The following is a 24272-nucleotide window of genomic DNA, read 5'->3' as shown; positions in this document are numbered from 1 at the left end:
TCAAAAGCGTTTGATAAAGTTTGGCATGCTGGTCTTCTCCATAAGCTTTCTTCTTATGGTGTATCCGGCAACATCTTTAAGATCATTGAATCCTTCCTTTCCAATCGTAGCATAAAAGTTGTCCTTGATGGACAACACTCTTCTTCTTATTCTGTAACTTCAGGGGTTCCTCAAGGTTCTATCCTTGGCCCTATACTCTTTTTAATTTACATTAACGATCTTCCAGATATTCTCACATCTAAGGTGGCATTGTTTGCTGATGATACTACCATTTATTCTTGTCGTGATAAGAAACCAACACCCTCTGATTGCCTGGATGGGGCATTTGAGCTTGAAAAGGATCTCACTTCTGCTACAGCATGGGGCTCACAGTGGCTGGTGAACTTTAATTCAGATAAAACTCAATTTTTTTCAGCCAATCGTTATCGCAATAATTTAGATCTTCCTATATTTATGAACGGTGATGTACTCGATGAGTCACCTACTCTTCATCTTCTAGGATTAACTCTTACTTCCAATCTTTCTTGGAAACCATATATCAAATCAGTTGCAAAATTAGCATCTGCTAAGGTTGCATCTCTTTATCGAGCTCGCCACTTTCTTACTCTGGATTCTATTCTCTATCTCTATAAATCTCAAATCCGGCCTTGTATGGAATACTGTTGCCATATCTGGGGCGGATCTTCTAATGATGTCCTTTCTCTTTTAGACAAGGTGCAAAAACGCATTGTAAACATAGTTGGACCTGCTCTTGCAGCCAACCTCCAACCATTATCACATCGTCGTAATGTTGCTTCTCTTTCTCTTTTCTACAAATACTATAATGGGCACTGCTCTAAAGAGCTAGCGTCTCTTGTGCCATCTACTAAAATTCATTCTCGTGTTACTCGTCATTCAATTAAGTGTCATCCTTTTTCTGTGACTGTTCCTAAGTGCTCCAAAAACGCTTATTCGTCTAGTTTTTTTCCTCGAACATCAGTTCTTTGGAATTCGCTTCCTTCATCTTGCTTTCCTGATTCATATAATTTGCAATCTTTTAAATCATCTGTCAATCGTTATCTTGCTCTACAACCTTCATCTTTTCTCTTACAGTAACTTCCAACTTTAATTAGTGGCTGCTTGCAGCCTTGTTGGAAGCGAAGATGTTTAAAAAAAAAAAAAATATATATATATATATATATATATACACACACATATATACATATATATACACATATATATATACATACATACATATATACATATATATATATTTATATATATATATATATATATATATATATATATATATATATATATATATATATATATATATATATATATATATATATATATACACACACATATATACATATATATACACATATATATATATACATACATACATATATACATATATATATATATATATATATATATATATATATATATATATATATATATATATATATATATATATATATATATATATATATATATATATATATATATATATATATATATATATGTATATATGTATGCATGTATGTATATATGTATGTATGTATATATATGTATATATATATATATAGTTCTATAGCTTGTTGCATTTGGGAAGCACGGAAGGAAAAAAGTGATTCTTACGCAAACACAAATGTCACTTTTAATTACTTTTGACTTTCGTCCAACATTTGCGTGTTGGACGAAAGTCAAAACCGTTAATTTAATTACAAATTATTCGCTTTTTAAAAAAACCACAAAAACGCAAATTTAATTGACCAGAATGTTTTTAAAAACATTCTGAATGTTTTTAAAAACATTCTGAATGTTTTTAAAACATTCTGAATGTTTTTAACAATATAAACAATGTTTTTATTTTTATTTTTTTTTATAAAATGTTTTTATTTTTAATTTTTTTAACAAAATGTTTTAACGCTTATTTTTTCATGGGCGGAGTGTTGCTACATCGACTATCTTATAGCCTGACTCGCAAGGGAGTGCTGCTACATCGACTGAAAATAGCCTGACTCGCAAGGGAGTGCTGCTATATCGACTGACAAATAGCCTGACTGGCAACGGAGTGCTGCTACATCTACTATCTTTTAGCCTGACCCGCAAGGGAGTGCTGCTACATTGACTGAGGGTTTGGTTGGGGCAGGCAGTCTATCAATTAATTAAAAAAAAATTCCGGTCTTGCATTTTAATTTTTATTTTTTGTCAACAAAATATGGAAAAAACTTTCCGACAACATATAAGAGTTCTATATATATATATATATATATATATATATATATATATATATATATATATATATATATATATATGTATATATATATATATATATATATATATATATATATATATATATATATATATATATATATATATATATATATATACATATATATATATATATATATATATATATATATATATATATATATATATATATATATATATATATATATATATATATATATATCAGGGGCCGATCCAGTATTTTTTAAAGCTTAAGATAACATCTAACTTCCAGACATGAAACAAATTCCAAATATTTATATGTTTATACTTATGTCAAATAAGGATGCTTTTGAAAAATTGTGATGGTCGGAGCCTGGGAACAAAAAAGTCCTAAGATATTGACCACAACTGCCCGAAATGTGAGAGCAACAACAAGATAAAATATTTGATGTACTATTCTTTAATAAACCCATATTTATCAATAAAATTTAAATTTCATGCAATAATCTCTAAGTATTCAAAAGTTATTAGCTTATAAGTTTTGTAAGCCCTTCAAATTGAGAAATATTCTTCACTTCAAACAAGGCTGCAACAACTATTATTAGAGTTGGAAGTTACTGGAGGGGAAAAAATGAAAGCAAGATAACGAATAACAGATGACTTAAGAGGTTGTAAATTGTATGAATCAGAAAAACAAGATGAAGTAAGCGAATTCCAAAGAAAAGATGTTTGAAGAAAAAAACTAGACAAAAAATAATTTTTATAGCACTTAAAAACAGTCACAATAAAAGGAAGACATTTAATTGAATGATGAGTAACATAAGAAAAAATTTTAATAGATGGCACAAGAGAAGCTAGCTCTCTAGAGCAGCATCCATTATATTATTTATAGAAAAGAGAAAGAGAAGCAACATTACAATGATGTAACAATGGTTGAAGCTTGGCTGCAGAGCAGGTCTAACTATGTTTACATTGGGCTTTTTCACCTTGTTTAAAAGAGAAAGGGCGTCATTCGATGATCCGCTCCAGATATGGGAACAGTTTTCCTTACAAGAACAAATTTGAGATTTATAGAGATAAAGAATAGAATCTGGAGTAAGAAAGCGGTGAGCACTATATAGAGATGCAATCTTTTATCGAGCAGATTCTAATTTTGCAACGAATTAGATATATGGCTTCCAAGAAAGATCAGAAGCAGGAGTTAATCTTAGAGGACAAAAGACAGATGATTCATTAAGTATATTACCGCTCATAAATATAGGTTTTTGCAATAACAATTAGCTGAAAAAAAGTTGATTTTTATCTGAGATAAAGCTCACTAGCCACTGACATTAGGCTCTTATGCCTACACCAAACAATCAGAGAGTGTTGGCTTCTTATCAAAACAAGAATAAATAATAGTATAATCAATGAACAATGCCACCTTAGATGTGAGAATTTCTAAGAGATTATTGATGTAAATTAAAAAAAGTATGGGACCAAAGATAGAACCTTGAGGAAACCCTGAAGTTACAGGAATTGAAGAAAAGTGTTGACCATCAAGGATAACTTTTATATTATGATTGGTAAGGAAGGATTCAATAATCTTAAAGATGTTACTTGATACACTGTAAGACAAGAGCTTATATAGAAGACCAGCATGCCAAACTTTATAAAAGGCTATGGAAACGTTGAGAGCAATAGCCTTTATCTCTCCACATCTATCTTATGCACAATAAAACCTATCAGCTATCACTATTAACAAATCAGAAGTAGAACAGGAAGATCAAAATCTATTTTGATGATCAGAAAGTAAGTTATTAGATTCAAGATTAAGTGTTTGTTAAATAAAGACTCAAAAACCTTGCTTATGATAGGAAAACAGGTTTCTGGAAAACAAGATTCTGACAAGCCCTTGATAAATAGTTTTAAAAGTAGCAATGATAACTCTGAAGAACACTTTTGCAACACTATAACAGGTATGTTGTCTGGACCACAAGCTGTAGAAGAGTCGAAGCAGGGAGTCACTTTAGATATAAAAGCCGAAGTGATAAGAATGTCAAGCGATGGATAAATCTGTTTGTTGGTCCACCAATCACACCCTACCTATATCAGGTAGGGTGTGATTGGTGGAATCAAGAGATGAGATTGATAAAAAGCTTCTAGCAAACAATTCAGTATTGTCTTTAGGTGGGGTAACAAAATATGAACCATGTAGGAGGTGGAACTTGCCCTTATTAGAGACACTGATAAAGATTCTCCAGAAGTTTCAGGAGCCTAATTTTTGAGATAAAATAAAAGATTTCCTAATCTGAGAATAGCGGACATTGAAATTAGAAATAAGACAAAACCTTTTTACAATGGTTTTTAGCAATTGTGAAAAGACATCTGTTTTCTGGAGAATTGTTTTGATGATAGAAATGGAAATAATGGTTACAATTGAAAATTGCAGCAGCACAATGAGAGGAAAACCATGGATTGGAGTAAGGCTTAACTTTGAGTCATCATTAGGAAATAAATTATTCCATGATTGCCTGATTCAAAGAAGTTAGATAAGAAGCACATTTGTCAGCAGGGAGGCGAAAGATTTCTACCCAAGGCCCATTACAAAGAAAATCACAGAAGATTCTGATGATGGACAAGAATGAAATAACAGTTAAAGAAAGATCAAACTAAGATCAGAATCACTCAAGGGTGAATGTGGAGAAATAGAGGTAAATAGTTTAAATTGTCTGGAATGCAAGCTGGAAAGCTGATTATCTGTGTTAAAGATATAGAAAGGTAAAAGTTGTGAGGTTTAATGCCTGCAGAATCACTGACACTAAGCCATTTAGTGTGATGAGCATTAACGTCACCAACAACAACAATATTGGCTTAAGGATAAAGAGAAAGGTGTTAGTCAATTAAATCAGAAATAACATCAAAAAGAGTGCAGACTTAAGTTGAAGAAGAACAATATAGAAGTGGTGCTAAACAAAGGCACATAATAAAATAGTCTTAAGATTCAAACCTAGATTACTGATGAGATCAACCATGTGACTCAAGTTTTTATGAATTAAAGAAAAATAACCATTAGTACTAAGATCACAAGATGAGATGCCTGAACTCAAATTAGTCTCACAAGTAAGTCTAGTGGACTTTGCAAGAGATAAGGTTCGATAGATGAAAAGTTACATTGAAGACCATGAATATTATAGAATGATACATTTAGAGAACTTGGTGATGATAATGGTTTTTTGTGTTTTATATATATACATATATATATATATATATATATATATATATATATATATATATATATATATATATATATATATATATATATATATATATATATATATATATATAAAATTTTGTAATCATTTTCTTAAAAAACCACTTAAATCTTATAATTCAATTTAAACTTATTGAGAATTCAACAGAGATTTATTGAGAAATATTAAAAATTATTGTGATTAAATTGATTAACATTAAATATTCAATTATTTTTTTTATAAAACTTTTTATTTTTTTTTAATTTGGGAAAATAAAGTATATTTAACAAATTTAAACCTTAGCTTTATCATTAACAACATCAAAATGCTCAATTACACCACAACTAAACTCCACATCTCCATTGTTGTCACCGCATGTATTTAAAACAATCTTTTTGACTGCAAATGCACCAGCATAAAAAGTATTTCTTTTTAAACTCTCTAGCTGATCAAATTTTTTATTTGAAAGAAAATCAAACACTTTGCTAAGTGATAACTTTGTGGCACACGTTTGATCAGGCTCAAATGTCCAAACACATCTATCTTTTGAACTTTCAATACTGCAACCAAAAAGTTCATAAGAAGTACTGCCATCAGAAGATTTTGTTCCAAACAAGGTTTCAAATGCAGGTAACAAATCTAAAACAATTAAAATGCTAACAATAATCTTTGCATTTTGTAAAAACTTTGAGAAAATAACTTTGAGAAAATAAAAGTTTTGAGAAGTTGGCTTCAGAGAAAAATGTAAACCAGAGAACTTCTCTGGTTTATATTTTACAAAACATTAGGTCAGGATTTAAAGTTATTTCTTAAATATTTTCCTATAATATTAGGAACTCCAAGTTTTTCTTAAACTTTGTTAAAATTAAAAAAAAAGCATAATACAAAAAAATGCAAATCATTTGACGTTTGTGTAAACATGTGTAACTGGAGAATGATATGAATGTTTGAGTTTTACTTATTATATGTACATTTAATAATGTTAAGATTACTGTTCACTCAATACAAACAGTGTTTATAGCAATTGGTACATATAGAATATTGCACATTTGCTGTTTTGTACTTATAGTTTGCAACACCAAATTTAAAAAGCAAAACTTTGAAAAAGAAGCATAAAAGAATCATAGCAAGCAAAACAAATCTAATAATAATACACTAAAACTACTTATTAGGGTGTGTGCAAAATATATATTTTTTTAATTATAAAAAAAAAATACGAAATATAAAAAAGAAAGAATTACTAATGAATAGTAAATGCATAATAATAAAGTAATTTGTGATATCATTAAATTATTTTTATTTGTATTTGGTTTTTTATAGATAGTTTAGTTAAGAATTTTTTTTGAAATAATTTATTTCTTTTCTCAACATTTGATTCAATCTTATAACTTTTTTTATTTTTTGTTAACAACAATTCTTTGTCTAGATGCTTTTTACTTTTTGTTGAGCATTTGCAAAAAATTAGAGAACATTTGAGGCAATGAAATACTCTGATTTCAAGGGAAAAAAAAACTCAAACGATATTTTTTTATACTAACTTTTTTTTTACATAACATTTTATTGAAAAAATGCAGCGAAAAGATCACTTATTTTGAATTATCCTTTAATTTGCATAGACTCCAAATGCCACATGCTTGATCTAGGCATATACTTAAATATAAAATCACCTACTTGTTGTGATATCTGGTATGAATCCTCTATTGTTTTACATGCTTTTGGTTAGCACTACTCAATTATATTTCTCATTGTATCCCTATCTCTGTCTCCCCAATATTGAACAATTTTAATATTATTTCTGAACCAAGGACTCAACCCATTCTTATTTTTTTACAGCCTATGTTGTTGCTATAGGTGACTTTAATGCTCCTTTAACCCTGCTAAACGATATTTTTAAATTTTCGACTTTCACTAACTCTTTGTGTAATTCGTTATACCCTTTGTATATACTCTTCGTTATACTCTTTGTGTACTTTAAATTGTACTCAGTTTATCTTTGTTCTCATTAGCTCAGACCTTTTACTATGATCTCATCACTACAACTTGCAGTAAAACATTTTTTACCTCTACATCTGATTCATTCTATAAATTTCAGATAGACTTAAAACCCTTACATGATTTTCTTTGTAAGCTGATATCTTTCTTCTCTTCTCTAAAAATTGTACAAGAAACCTAATTGTACAAAAAAAAGAACCAGAGAAAGAAAGTTGCTGACAGACTTGAAAAAATCGTACCAAAAAGAGAATTATAGAAAGATTATGGCTGTTTGTAAAAATTATGCTTATATAATTATGTTAATAACTTGTTGCTCTAAACAATTGTTCAATATGCTCTGTTCAATATATATTTTTAATTTTTTTATACTTTCTCTCTTCCTAATTTTTTTCTTATTTCACTTGGGTTTGACAGCTTGGTTCGGTCCTTTGATGCATATTTTTGCATTTTTTTAAATTATTCATGTCGGGAACTATGACTATTTTCCAGACTAGACTAATATATTTCCAGAGTAGACACATCTATTACAATTTTATTTTCTGGCATATCATTTTTTTTATTTATACTTAATAATTATCTTTTCCTATCTTTATTGTGTGATGCTTTTAGTATTATTATAGCTTATCACATAAGGTTACATACATTATTGCTGTTTCCGCAGGAAAACTTGTTTGTTTCTGGAACATATCTGAGCTAGCTTTTTGAACCAGAAGATAATATAAATCCTATGTATGGATGCTAAATCCATAATAGGTAACTTGAAGTATGCCTGTGTTGGCTAGATATGGTTCAGGGATGAAGTTTTTACGTTGGTTTCTAGTAATATGACTAAAATGTATAGATACGGTTACATACATAATTGCTGTTTTAATTGCATAATTGTTTACACAGTTTTTAGAACCAGAAGATAATATAAATCCTATGTGTAGATGTTAAATCTATCATAGTAATTTGAATTATGGCTGGGTTGGCTAGATATGGTTCAGGGATAGAATTTTTACGCTGGTTTTTAAAATTTTATGGTATTACTGGTATTTATATTTTATTTTATATATTTATCTTCTTTTATATATATATATATATATATATATATATATATATATTTTTTTTTTTTTTTTACTTTTTTTTTAAAGTTGTTATATTATTAGGTATTGAATTCACTACTCTCACTAACCATATTATTTCTTTAAAAATATTAGTGCTTTACAAATTTAGGTGAAATTAGGATTTTGGCTGTTTGTATTGAAGTCTTTTTTAAATCCAAAAATATGCATTAAAGAACTAGACCTGTCAAGCCCAAGTGGAATAAGGAAAAAATTAGGAACAGAGAAAAGAAATTAGAATCAGATTAAAAAAAAAAAATTAAAAAGATATTTTGAACAGATGTTTAGAGAAAAACAAAGATACTAAAGTAAATGTATATTAAAAAAATAATAATGATAATTTAGACATCGCCCATGTAATAGAAATTATAAACTCAGATGCATAATGGAAAATCATAACCACACAAGGTATAAAAAATATGAAGATAAAATATATTAAGCTTAATGTAATAGGCTCAGAATGGGAATTGAACCTGAAACTCATGGATTATCAGATCGATGATCTAACCAATCAAGCTATAGATGTTCATGTAGATACATTAAAAATATAATGAAATCAACAACAAAATTAAATGACAATGAAGCAAAATAGTGTACAAATAAAGCAAAGACAAAGTACTGAAATATGTATATATATATACACTCATACATGTATACATATATACATGCATACATACTCATACACATACAAATACACACGCACATATATATATATATATATATATATATATATATATATATATATATATATATATATATATATATATATATATATATATATATACACACACACATACATATATACATACACAAATATAGCATATACATACATACCTATTTATGTGCATACACACACATGCACACATATATACATTGCTCATCAGAGATACATCCTTGCTACCTTTATCATCTTATTTGCAATAATGACTGATATGATGTAGGCCTGTAGCCTACATCATATCAGTGATTATTGCAATAAAACAGACCTCACTATAGAAAAGCCAATTACCCACACCCCTTCCAAACTTAAGCAACATCAATAACTTTTAGAAAAAATGGGGATGTAGAGACAAACATGTTCAAAAAGTTGGGGATGTAGAGACAAACATGTACAAAAATTAATATAACAATAATAAGCAGTATTATATAATGTGTATAAATTGTAAAAAAGTAAATTCACATTAGGATATAAAAAGTAAAAAGATAGATAAGTATCTTAACATATTCGATAAGTTAATAAAAAGTTTATTTTAAGAAGTGGATAGCTTATTATCGTATCTGACAGATATGAAACTGAAAACAAAACTCCTATCAAAAAATATAAGGTCTCAATTTAAGACATAGCAGTGCTAACAATAACAAAGTGACTTGGCGACATCAAAGAAATAAAAAATACTTGCAATACTATTGGCTAAAAATATGTTCCAGGAAAATTTATAGTTCAACTGTTAATAATAGAATTAAAATCTTACAAAAATAATCAAAAAATTTAATAGTGGAATAGGATAAAGGTAGTAATTATATGTGGTATAAGGTAAAACTGATGAAATGATTATAAGGTAATAATGGTATAGGGTAATGTTCATAAACATGATAACATAATAATGGTATCGGTTAAAGCCTAAAATTTGGTCTTAATGTAAATAAATATCATATAATATATAAAAAAACAGCAAAATAGATATGAATATGTAACCAACACGAAGATAATGATATATTAAAAATAAAAAGACTAGTAAAATATTTAAACATCAAATAATATATATATATGTATGTATATATATTTGTATATATATATGTATATATTATATACATATATATATATATATATATATATATATATATATATATATATATATATATATATATATATATATATATATATATATATATATATATATATATATATATATGTATATAATATATACATATATATATACAAATATATATACATATATATATATATATATATATATATATATATATATATATATATATATATATATATATATATATATATGTATATAATATATACATATATATATACAAATATATATACATACATATATATATATATATATATATATATATATATATATATATATATATATATATATATATATATATATATTTATACATGTGTGTGAGTATGTACGTATATAGGTATGTATGTATATGCTCATATTTGTGTATGCATATATGTATGTATATATATATATATATATATATATATATATATATTTATATATATGTATATATATATGTATATATATATATATATATACATATATATATATATATATATATATATATATATATATATATATATATATATATATATATATATATATATATATATATATGTATGTGTATTTGTATGTGTATGAGTATGTATGCGTGTATATGTATAAGATATATAAAGAGAATTAGAGAAAAAGTATGGCTTTAGTATAGCTAATCCTGCTGGCCTTTAGAGCCAGCAGGATTGGCTATACTAAAGCCAACCATTCAGCATGATGAGTATGATGATTTTGAGTCACCAATAACAATATTGGTTTAGGAATAAAATATAATATTACTAAAAACAACATCAAAAAGATTGCGGTTTTGCAAAGGAAAATAAAAAACAAATAAAAAAGTGAAAAGCAGAAGTACATAAAAATAGTTAGAAAATTTCAAGACAATTAGATGACTGCATTGCAAATAAGTATCTTGTCTACAACATTTTTACTTCTAAATATATATATAAATATATTTATTTGCTGATGACACAACTATATGCTACAACTATATACTCCACACTTTATTCTTATTTTATATCTCAGGAATTAAATTCTAGAGACTTGGGTTTTTAACAATTTTCTCAATGAAAGCAAGTTAAAGATTCTCCAATACATGGGGTTGATCTTATTACTTCTTCCAAGAATAAAAACTATTTGCAAAAAACTTTTGCCTTCAACAAACTTGAATGCATTCTCTTTTTTGTGAAAGAAAAAAAGAATCCATTCAAGAGAAAAAAAATTTTAACCCAAATAAAATTCAGTTTCCTACTTCTAGTAATCATCACAATATTTTTTAAATTTCTATATTTAAAATTTTTTACTGATTATGCTACTTTATGTTTGCTTAAATTATCTTTCAGTACAAATCACTCATGGAAATCACTCTGCCCCTGGTATTACTGCTCTTAACTTGAGTTTTAATGATTTGGTTTGGAGCTTGGAAAAGAGAGAGTAACAATTATCAAAATAATAATACTGTCATTTTTCAAGCAAGCTATTGATTCTTGTTCCACCAAAAAAAATGCAATCTCATGTGGCTCTTCATTAAACAAAGTTGAATCTTTTTCGGTAACTTTTCCTTCATACTTAAAAAAATTTTATCAAATTTTTTTCCTAAAACATCAATAGTTTTGAAATTCTCTTTATGTTTTTTATACAATTTTTTAATTCTTCTGACTTTCTTAGCTTTCTAATAACAGCAATTAAACTCAAAGTATTATTAAAATGTTATATCGCTTATAAATGAAAAATTAAAAATATTATAACTTGCTTAACTTTTTTACAACCTTCTCTCAAGTCTATAATTCCAAAACACAAACCTTTACAAACAAGACGACAGGGCAACAAGTTGAGAGTGGTACTATCAGGAACATAGTGGGAATCTAACTTATTGATCAACTTTATTATTATTATGCTGAATCATATAATGGTTCTCATTCTAAAATTATAAAAACTGATGTGTGTGTTACAAAATTTTATTTTTTTAAACAAAAATAAAATTTTGTATATTATAGACTAGACATTTCTCACTAAGTGCCTAATTGCTGCAAAACAATCTTGCCAGTTGTTTTTTTTGTTTTTTTTTTCTTTGATTTTCTCATGAAAAATATAGTTAAATAACTTAATATTTTATACTTTTTGGTTAATTTAATCAACACTTTAATATAACATATTATTTGCTTGTAATAGATTTAAAAAATTTTAAAATATAAAATAATTACCTTTATTAAAAGCAGCTCTTTTACTTCTTACTGGCAAAAGATAATTATAGTTGGTTTCAGCATAACATATCCATTCAATTAAGATGAGGAACACCAAGAGCATCCTAACCTAAAAATCAACAGTTATTTCTAATAATAGATATACAAATACTCACCTACACTTTTATTTTCAAATAAAGGTTTTCATATATTTAAAACAACACTAACTTACAGAAAGTTTTCACTTAAAGCAATTAATTCTTGACTAATTAATAAAAGCACTTTACTTAAAAGTATTTTAGAAATCTGAAATATTTTTTTCCTTTTTTAGACAAACTTGCAGTTTGCCCAAAGTAAAAAAATATTTTACTTTTTTTAAACAAACTGTAACTGCTTGTGATGATGATGAAAGCATACAATTTCAAATATTTTGTACATTTAAATACTCATATGGGTGTAAAAGTATGCATACAATTTCAGAATCAAACAACAAATTTGACGAATAAAGGAAATAAAAAAAGGAAAAATGACGAATGTTAAAAAATGATTAACAGTGTCATTTTTTAACATACGTTATTTTTCTTTAATTAAGCTATTAGTTTTGTAATTTCTTCATTAGTTTTTTTTTAATTACTTTAATTTATTAATTTTTACCTTTCTAGAACAGTTACTGTAACAAAAATAATTAAACGTTAAGCTTAGCTTTGTTTTTAATTTACATATTCAAAGTTCAAAAAATATATATCATAAGAAAAAAAAAAAAATTTTCTTTGACAAATATTAAAATACAAAATGCTACAAAAAACTCTCCCTTCCCAACCATCCAGCCATGTTTTGTGGTGGCAAAATGTCAGCATTTTTTATTTAATAAATATATTTTATTTAATAATATACTTTAAACATTTTCTACCCAACTACAAAATGTACTATTATTTTAATACAAATTCAAGACTGTATAAATTGTATACTCAAGACTGTGAAAATCTGAGTCTACTGTTGTTAGACTCTATACGCTATAATGTGTATTACAGCTTGTTTGCCTGTTTATTTTGTTTTACTTTTATTTATTTTATCAGCAAGTAAATTAATCAGCAAATATATTTTTAAAAATTAATTTCAAATAGATAGTTTTTTCATTCTGATCAACTATGAGCAAAAAAAAATTTTTTTTTAAACTAATTTTAGACAGATAGTAGTTTTATTCTGATCTAGTATCATTAGTAAATATTTTTTAAAAAAACTAATTTTAGACAAATAGAACTTTAAATCTGATTTTGTTAACTTAAACAGTGACTTTGATCTGATCTGATTTGAATTTTCCCATACCCAACTCTTTAGAGTATTTGTATGAAAAAAATTTCTTTACAACTAAGCTAATAACAAAACAGAATTTGCTTTTACATCATTTTTAATACAAATACTTCTCTTTTTAATTGTACCAAATTTTCAGTTTAGTAAAATTATTTTTAAGCAGTGAGCGTTAATGTCAATTAAGCAATTTGATTATGGAACCTTTAATTATGGAAAAGAAAACAAAAATTAACTATACTACTCTATATTCTTGCACAACTTATTTTTATACATATTTGTTTAATATTTCTTGCAAGTTAGATGGAAATGCAGATAAAAGCTTGCTTTCCTTGTGTTTCAAATAATTCACAGCTAATCATTTGTATGCCCACTCATAACATCATTAAAAAACTCTTACTTTTAATATTAATTCAAAATCAAGCATTAATTCATCACAAAATTTTTGCAACAGTGTAAAGATCAAAAAGAGATCAAAATCATTTAGTTGATCAAAATATGATATTTTGACCATTTATCTACTTTTAAATATATTCATGAAAAAAAAAGCTAAACTTAATGTGGAATTTATCTTTATGGATTTATTTAACTATTTTTACACTTACTTAAAAAGCATTTTTTTGTCAGCTTTCATTTTTCCAATTTCATCTGTGCTATACCAAGTAGAACTCTTTAGACTTCTTTTAAAAAGCTATGTTTAATTTATATAGTAGCTCTGTAAAGACGTTGACATGACCTATTGATATTGATGGAGTTGAAAAATGAATTTGAACAGCCAATCTTAACAATTACAAAAAAAAACTTGCAGTTTTTTCACCTTGCTTGCGGTATACACTAACGCTTTTAATTCCTACAATCAAAAGACGATTTTTTTGAGTCTTATACATTCACATTAGTTTTTCTCAAAACTCATTATTTGAATTTGTTATGTTAATTTGAAATTCAGAATTTTTATTGTTAGGGTGAATGTTACTACATTCACCCTAACAATAAAAATACGTAGAACGTATGTAAAAAATTTTAGTACAACAATGTGGCTTTTTATTCACATATAACAAATCATAGGCAATTATTAAGGTATGAACGCACGTGAAAAAGTCTGTTTACATTTGAAACTGAAAAAGCGTTCCTAAGCGGTACAAGTTTACGGAATATAAAAACTTGCTCCATTTTAAAATACGGTGTACAATAATTAGTCGGAATTACACAACCAGTAACAATAATCGGTTTAACGATGAATTGAATACTATTATAACCGGTAACTAAACCATTCTTAGTTATATAAAAATTATATAATAATTAACTAACCTAGCGAAAGTCATTACATGTAAATTATTTAAAAAAATTAAAAAAAAATTAAAAAAACGATAATTTAATTAGGTAATTAGGTGTCTTTAATGCTGATCACACTTAATAGCTTGGCTCTAGTGTCAATGACTCTGCAGGCGTTACTTTTGCTTTTTTCAATCTCTAACTCAAATAGTCAACTTTCCAACTCGCTTTCCAAACAACCCGAATTTTATATTTACCTTCTCTACTCGACTTATGTCTTGTTTCTGATCCTAGTCAGTGCTCAGTTTCTCTACATTTAAACTTAGGTTAAATGTAGAGAAACTGAGCACTGACTAGGATCAGAAACTGAGCACTAGAAATCATTGTAAAAAGGTTTTGTCTAGCGCCAAAGCCCGCTATTCTCAGGTCATAAAATCTCGTGTTTCATCACAAAACTTAGGCTCTCGTGACTTCTGGAGAAACGTTAACAGTATCAATAGTAAGGGCAAATCTGTTATTCCACCTCTTATGTATGATTTAGACTTTGCCACCTCACCTAAAGATAAAGCTGAATTGTTTGCTGAGAACTTTTCATCAATAGTATCTCTTGATTCCACTAGTTGCGTTTTACCTAATTTTGCCATCAAACAGGTTGATCCATTGCTTGACATTCACTTCAGCTTCTGTATCTAAAGGGATTTCCTGCTTAGACTTTTTTACATTTTGTGGTCCAGGCAACATACCTGTTATAGTCTTGCAGAAGTGTTCTCCGGAGCTGTTGACTATACTTTTAAAACTATATAACAAGTGCTTATCATAGTCTTGTTTTCCGGCCTACTGAAAAGCGGCATCCCTATTTTCAAAAATTCTGGAGATATCCTGATCTGTTATCCCTATTTTCAAAAATTTTGGAGAGCAACCAGTTAGCTATTAAGTTGCAACGCTTTATTCAAGAAAAAAAAACTAAGTAAAGAAACATACTATATAACCAAAAAATAGTAACATTAAGTTCAGGTTAAATACACAGCAAAAAAATAAAAACAAAAATAGTTAAAAAAAAAAAAAATTTTAATATTCTAAATATTTTTAATATTTTTTATTATTCGTAAAACGGGGGTAACTTAGTACCAATTTTAATAAAGAATATAACTTTTTGATTAAAAGAAATATTTTCCCAAACCCATTTTGACGTTTAAAATTTGTGCATAACTGGTGTTTTTTATTAGTAAAATGGTGTATTCACTGTATTCACCAAACCAAAGATTTTATGAAATTAATGCAGTCAAAGCTAACCGGCTAGTAAACACAGATTGGTTCAGAATTGGTAAATTTTTAGTCGAAATTGGTCAAAAAATGGATAAAACTTTTAGCGACCAATTATTGACTAAAAATCGACGCTCGATTTGAAATATATATTTCAAACTTTTTTATATATACGTTTATTAAACGTCGATCCAACATTTAGAATATCGACTTATATTAGTCAATATTGTAAACCTTTAATCGACCTTAATTAAGCGTAAACATTTATAGATTTAAATTCTACGCTTTAAATTTTTTAATATATACGTTTATTAAACTTCGATCAAACGTTTACAAAGTTGACTAATATAAGTCGTTATTCTAAACGTTTGATCAACATTTAATAACCGTTTATTATATTATAATATAGTAATGTAGCCATTGGTCAGAAAACTCACATAACAGCTTAAGTCACGCGGTTTAAATAGACATAATTAAAACGCAATAAAAGACTGATTAAAAAATTATTTTTTTATTGGCTAAATAATTAAATAAGACATAAATGCGTTTTTGAAATTCACTTCCTCACAACAACTGAAAGCAAAACGACTGATAAATAAATAATAAACGAGTGTCGAGTGCGCCATTTTATTTCATGGAAGTTAAAAGCTCTTATAGCGACAATCTACTTTCCTAAATGCCAGCAAATCAATGGACATATGTTTTAGAAATTATTGATGGCGACATTGACACAGTTAAAAAATATGAGTTGTTGGTCTCTCGTTATGAAAGTCCAGCTGCAAGAACTTTTTTCGTAAGTTTTATAAACAGTTGAAATTCATTTTGTAAACGCTAGTATGATTGTGTAACAGTAGGTATTCGTCTTTGCAATAATCAAAAGGTTTAATAGCTAAATATATATTTTTTAATTTTAGATGCATTTTAGCTTAATTTAGTTACATTTGCTAAAGAAAATTAGAAGAACAGAGCTGGTAAAAATCACTGTAAATGTTATGTCGCGACGTTACTGACTTTTTAATGTCAAAAATAAACGGTTCGTGCAGGAAATTTCGGAAATTTTCATTCAGAAAATCCTCCATATGTAAAGTTGTTTTGTGAAATTCCAATTTTGATTTATGAATGTACATTTAAAATGTCAACTATTTTACCCGAATATTTTGCGATTACAAATCAGGTTACAAAATCAGATGATCAGGATACGAAAGTATAAGATGATGCTGCACAAACAGGTGCATGATGAGCAAGCGGTAAACGGTATTCTAGGAAGATTTTTGATAATGCATAAACCAGAGAAATCAGTGATCCAAAATATTTGTTTATGAGTTTATTAATTTTGTTAGTAATCTTTGATTTAATCTTAATGTAAACTTTTATTTTCTGCTAATGCATAAAATTTAAAAAATATTTGATAGTAATTGTTACTTTTAAATTTCCATTGCAAAAGGCTTGATCATTCAATTTTTTTTAATTATCGAAACATAAACAAATATAGTGCGCAAACATTTTTTTTCTAAATCCCAACTATATGAAAACGTTTTATATAAGTATATAACTTTATATATAGTTTTATAAAATAAAAGTATAGTATAAGTAGTATAGTATAAAAGTTTATAAAGCATATTATAATAGTTATAAAAAATATAAAATATAAGACCAGGTTTTTTATAGCTATATCTTATTTATAAAATTTATTACTCTTTTAACTATATCTTATAAATTTCAAGACCTATATAGCTCGTATTACTTATATAAAGTTAAAAAGTTAAAACGTAATTTTAATTTATATTAGTTTTAAAACTTAAATAAACTGAAATTACGTTAACTAAATCAAAGAAACTATTAGACAAGATCTAAAAGTTTAATATACGTTTACTTGGACTAAATCTAAACGCTTTATATACGTTAATAACCCTAGAATAGCCGTCTAAAATACGTTTGAATATAGTCGTTTTAGAAACGTTTTTTCTAAACGTTAATCTGGATTTCATTCTAAACGGATAATCGACTAAATTTGAACGTTTTTCGAAACGTTGTTTTGACGTTTAATAGACGTTTGTGTGTTTACTAGGTAACTTTGACGTAGTAATTTGAGTTTTAACAGGCCTATAAACAAAGAGTTATTATCAACATTATCTACATTTATACTTATAGTTAGCATTTATTTTAAAAAAGGAAACTAAAATCACTAAATAGACTTAAGAAAGAACATTTAAAAGAAATATAAACAATACTAACGCAACTTATAAAGCGACTAATGTAATTTGAAAATATTTTTTTATATATCGATTTAATTCATCTTTATGCTTTTAAAAATTTGAGTTCATTTTACTATGGATAGTACTTCTTTTTTTTATTTTTTCTTATTTTACTATGGATAGTACTTTTGGACATCAACATTTTTTATGTGGGCATCAACATTTTGTTATGTGGAAATCAACATTTTTATGTGGATATCAACATTTTGTAATGTGGAAATCAACAGTTTGTTATTTGGACATCAACATCTTGTTATGTGGATATCAACATTTTGTTATGTGGACATCAATATTTTGTTATAAGGAAATCAACATTTTGTTATGTGGACATCAACATTTTGTGGAGCTATGACAATGCCTTTAACAAAATCTTAAGTTGGCGGTTTAATATACGTAAATAGTTTAATATAGGGTTTAATATACGGTTTAATATACGGCGGTTTAATATACGTAAATAATTGAGCAATTTCTTCAGCTTGTTTTAAAATATTTGAATCACATTATAATGATGATTTTTAATTTGGTTTCAAGCAAAGGCACTCCACAATGTCTTGGACATATGTTTAGACAGTTGATTTTTGTATTTCTAAAGAAAGGCGTGTGTTTACATGCTTTAAAGATTTCAACAAAGCTGTTGATAACTTTAGTTATTAGAAGCTGTTTTCTAAATTAATTAAATCAGGGTGTAGCCAAGAATGTTGTCTTTCCACTTGCTTTTTAGTACAATAATCAAACTATGTGTGTCAATTGGCAAAAAGCAAACTCTGATTGATTTAATATAAGTAAGGCAAAGTGAAGTTCTATCACTGTTCAGCTTTTTACAAACAAACATTGATTTTCAATAATACGAACCTGCATATTGGATGTAACATAGGTGACTCTTTTTTTTATCTTTTGGCTATGTCGATGATATAATCCTAATTTCACTGCCGCCTACGTGCCCCCGGCACCAAGTCAATAGGGAAGCCAGAAGACGGAAGTTAAAAAAAAATCTTAATGACATATTAATAACAAAAAAGTGAAAAAATTGTTTTCATTGATGAGGGAAAAAATAAACTTACTTGGTAATGAGCATGACACTTTACTTCATCTATATTAACAAAGAATCATAGTTTTAAAAAAAAACTTTAAGCTTTAATTTTTTTTATTTCGACGACATTAAAGTAGACACTAGGTGTTATCCAAACTTTTATTTTTAAAGATAAACTTTTTCAGGTTATTCGAGAAAAAAATAAATATATCTCATACTTTTATACTTATTCTGAAAGTTTAATTTTATATAGCAAAATAAATTTAATTTTATATAGCAAAATTGTTAAAAGAAAAAACTATATTTGCCAAGGTTGAACGACTAAAGAGTGTTAAAGTATTGTAGGCGTGACATTTAACTCAAGTTAAATGTCACGCCTACCCTTAAAAAAGGAAACAAAGTCAAGACTTATAACTACAAGTTTTAAGTTTTAAGATTTATAACTAAGAATTATTATGGATAGGATTATAAAACGCTGTGTACAATATAACATCAAAGTCTCAACATGGATTTATACATAACAAAAGCTGACAAATCTGATTGAATCCCGTAACATTTTAATGAAAGCAGTTTACCGTGGATATTAAAAAAAATTTACTTACTTTATCAAAACATTCAACACATTATCACATCACGACTTCTTTATAAGATTCATGCCTATGGTATTTGAGGTCAGCTAATTAACTAGATCACATGTTGGCTAGCTAATAGACATCCGTCATAAAAGTTCTCGGGACCTTGTTGATTTGCGCTGCAAAAATTTTAACTGCATTAAATGTTGAAGCCACTGTCATTTATATGAAACATAATAAAAAGAAAACGGTGTGCATAATATTTGATCCAAATCAGAAATGTAAAATTGTGTCAAACAATTCTCCTCTATTAACCTTAGCTGGTTCTGAATTTATAAATTAGGCACTCCTTTAGCTCTGTGTAGTTTTTATAATAATTTTGTTTTTCTTCATTGCCGTTTATACTGTGAACGCTATAACATTTACATAGTACAAGCTTTCATTGTAAAAGCTTGTACTATGTAATGTGGAGGATTATATGCTATTTATTATATAAAATATATAAAGATACTTTTAAAATTATTTGTTATGTAATTCAAATTTAAAAAAACAAATTTTTATTACTGTTTCTTAAAAAAGATTTAACTTAAGTTTTAATTAAGCTTGATCTATTATTTTTATTTTATATAAATTTGTATTTTAGATACTAAGTTAAAAATGCAGCTATAAAAATTTTGTGTATTAAAAAAAAATGAAAAAAAAAATGAAAAAAAATTAAAATTATTAAAAGTTGAATAAAATTGATAGGCTATAAAAATTCATTTATTCCATGATGCTGCGCATTTAATTAAAAATGTGAGAGATAACTTGCTGAATCAAAAAATGTTTTTGTTTCATTTGAGTTCTTCTTTTTTTTTTTTTGTGGCAAAAATAAGAAATATCAGTCCATCAACTTTAAGTAGGCCATTGATTATTTACGGTGTAGGATGGCGATTTATGCTTTTTCCTTGGTTTGACTTGAAGTTTTTTGAGTGCCCTACTGAAATACTGCTGGGAACACTCAAATATTCTAGCAGCATCGCGCTGGCTAATGCCAACTTGGACATCCTACTTAAGTCAGGAAATTAAATAAATTACGCAAAACTCAGGGAACTTTGATTTAGTTGCAATTTAGTCAAATAGTAACTTGTAGTTAGAAGTTATTATTTGAATTGATAATCAAAATAAGATTGCAAAAAATGTTTTTTTAAAATCTCATAATAACATCATTACTTAAAAATCAATGAGGGGACTTTTGAAGTAAGTTTATGTTTTTGGGTAAAAGTAAAGGGCAATGTGAAATTTGTTGTTGCTTTGTATATTAAAGTTTTAGGGAAAAGTCATGGAAAATGAGCATGAATATATGCTGGCCACCCTGATTATATAAATTTGATTGGCTATAAAAAGCATTCATTAAATAAGGTTAACTTTGTGTTTAAAGAACTTTTTAAAATATTAAAACAGTAAAGTTTAATAATATAAATATAGGTTGAATATTGAATAAATAAAACTGAAACGTTGTTTAAACGTGTGATCTTCTTCGTAAAAATTAACAAATTAATTGCAAAAAAAAATACCTTTAAATTAGTTTTCTTTGATAAATTTAAGTATCTAGGCCGCATAATCAAAAATAATTTAACTAATATAATATTGACATTTAAGTATTCTTATTAGGCAATTCAGGAGATGCTCGGTTAAAGGTAAAACCACAGTTATTTAAGACGTACTTAATAACTAGGTTTAAATAACCGTCTTTGCTGTATAATGAGGCTCTATGGCTTAAATACTCAGTTCAACCTACAATCTTGTTTCATGAAATAGTGTTATGATAGGACACTCACGTGTTACAAATATGTTTATGGAATTTAGCATATCTACTTTATTGCTTAACTGCAAAAGTAGCATACAATTTTACTTGTTGTCTGAATCAAATAATTATTTATTTGATTCAGAATAAAATAATATTTAATAAATTATAATAAATAATATTTAATAGATAAATAATAATAACTGTTTCTAAGCTTCTGCTATTTCAGAAAAAATGTATTATGAAACAATTTTATAAATGTATATATATATATAACTATTTGGGAAAAAAGCTGATTTAAGAAAGTTTGTAAAATTTATGTTTTTAAAAACTGAAAAAAATAATTCTTATCTTTTAAATAAAGAACGGGAACAAATTTTCTTTTTCAGACTTATTAGATTTAAAGTATTTTATAATTTTAATACAATATTAAAAGGCAATAATAAAAAAATTTGTTTTTAAATTAGGTTTATGGAATTTTGTTTACATAACTTTAGGTAATTATATTTAAAACATCTAATTTTCCAATTGTTAACCCCCTTTTAATAATTTGTGAAAACTAAATTAATGCTTTGCGGTATTCGATTTATAAACAACATGGCGGATATTGTATACTTGAAATCTTTTTAATAAGTTGCATCTATTTTTGTCTCTAACTAAAGTTATAAGCAGTTTCCAAGTGGCTCGTAAAGATTTTTAAACCTAAAAAAATCAATATGCTCCAGTCATGTAAGACTCATAGTCATGTGTGTTTGTCTGTTCATCAATAAAACTCTTTCTTTTAGCTTTTTTCATGCTATAAACTTCAAAGTTTTGTCTGATGGACATGCCAAAGTAGTTTTGCAGTAAGTTAATAGCAGGTTCAGTTAAGCGCCCTTTTCCAACAAGTTTTTCCTCATCTACTAAAATTTGTCCTTTCATACTCTGTCGTAGTGAACTTAGTCTATTCCCAAGTCTTTTTTCTATGTAACCAATACATTCAAGTGTATTAATAACAAAATCTTCACCATATGGCTTACTCTCTACAACTTTAAGAAATGAGCTGCTGTCACTAGGGCATGGAATTATTACCGTTTTTCATAATTACCGGTAACGGTAAAAGCCCGGTTTTTGCCATTTTTATTACCGGTAAAACCGGTAATTTAAAGTTTTTTCAAAGGAATGAAAAAAAGGCTTAAAATGCAGCAAACCGACTTATAATTAACACAGATTTATATCACATAAAGTTATTCTCATATTAAGCTCAAAATAATACATCCACTTTCAGATATTACAGTTAAATATCACAAAAAAAGAGCTTAAACAGTTTAAATCAACTCAAATTCTATAGATTGACTGATATAATATTTAACACAGTTGCTAGGCATTCAATACAGAAATTTCTGTTGATTGCTGAGCTTTTTTCAACAGAAAATAAGCTCGTAAAATGCATAAGGCATCAAGAGTATTATCATTCAAGCTTGATCTGAGTTTTGTTACAAAAAGCATCTCGTCTACATAAAGCTTCTGTTCCCACTTTTACTGGTTCTAGGGATGCAATCAATTCTTCAAGTGTGTTAAGTTCTTCATCGGAGAAGCTTATTTCACTAGAAATATCGATCAAGGACATCTTGATAGGCTTCCTTAGCTTAACAAATCGAGATATCATGTCCACCAAACTGTTCCACCTAGTTTTTGAGTCAAGTATAAGTGATAATTCTTTTTTAAACTCAGCTAGAATGTGCTTTTGAAGAATATCATCGTTTTTAACAGGGGACTAGCAAAACAGGCGTACACAACAACTTACTTTTGAAATAATGTGTCTCAGATCTTGACGGACTTCAGGGGGTTGAACATCTTCAATTACTACCTGAAAGTGTCAGTAATTAAGATGATTTTGCAAGTGGTATCCTTGGGCTCCCAATGCCGCTCTTAAACGTTGACTTTTTGCCAGTACTCGAATTGGTAATCCATCAATGGCGACTAACTCGGACAACTGCCAAGGAATCTTTTTGGGTAACGAAGAAGTGATCAATTTTTCCAACTTTTTGTTCAACTTTGGCAGATACTTGTTTCATAGCATCGGCCTCGATATGATGCATTAATTTGAGATGAGATCTCATACCACTGGTAGATCCACCTTTGCACTTGATTTCTTTCCTACAAGTTTTGCACTTCGCCAGCTGCAGATCCTTGCTGTGTAAGAAGTGCTTCCATACCTCGGAATTATTGTTTCCTGCAACGAAGGTCATCTTCGTGTTTATTGCTATTTCATCA

The 24272-nt window shown here is 27.2% G+C and overlaps 1 protein-coding gene and 1 long non-coding RNA gene across 5 annotated transcripts in view; one reads left to right on the top strand and one right to left on the bottom strand.

Annotated features, from left to right (window-relative positions):
* Positions 1-24272, bottom strand: part of LOC105849018 (uncharacterized) — a 111768-nt gene that overhangs the window by 73889 nt on the left and 13607 nt on the right. For 2 of the 4 annotated variants that reach the window (XM_065803679.1, XM_065803681.1), the window contains exons 2-3: positions 12552-12660; positions 5752-6092 (exon numbers count right to left, since the gene is read on the bottom strand). In XM_065803679.1, the coding sequence (XP_065659751.1) occupies positions 5752-6092; positions 12552-12654 (444 nt within the window). In that variant the 5' untranslated portion in view covers positions 12655-12660. Of the gene's footprint in view, positions 1-5751; positions 6093-12551; positions 12661-14443; positions 14956-24272 lie in introns of those variants that run through there. The other 2 variants (XM_065803680.1, XM_065803682.1) reach the window with 2 other exon arrangements.
* On the top strand, positions 16916-17777 carry LOC136084308 (uncharacterized). Its single transcript, XR_010640467.1, has 2 exons — positions 16916-17166; positions 17288-17777. It is a non-coding gene; the product is annotated as an uncharacterized LOC136084308 (long non-coding RNA).

The sequence above is a fragment of the Hydra vulgaris genome, chromosome 08, assembly GCF_038396675.1.
Source record: "Hydra vulgaris chromosome 08, alternate assembly HydraT2T_AEP".
In the NCBI taxonomy this organism is placed as follows: Eukaryota; Metazoa; Cnidaria; class Hydrozoa; order Anthoathecata; family Hydridae; genus Hydra; species Hydra vulgaris.
The sequence above is the reverse complement of the archived record's forward strand: the minus strand, read 5'-3'. Positions and strand labels throughout refer to the sequence as shown.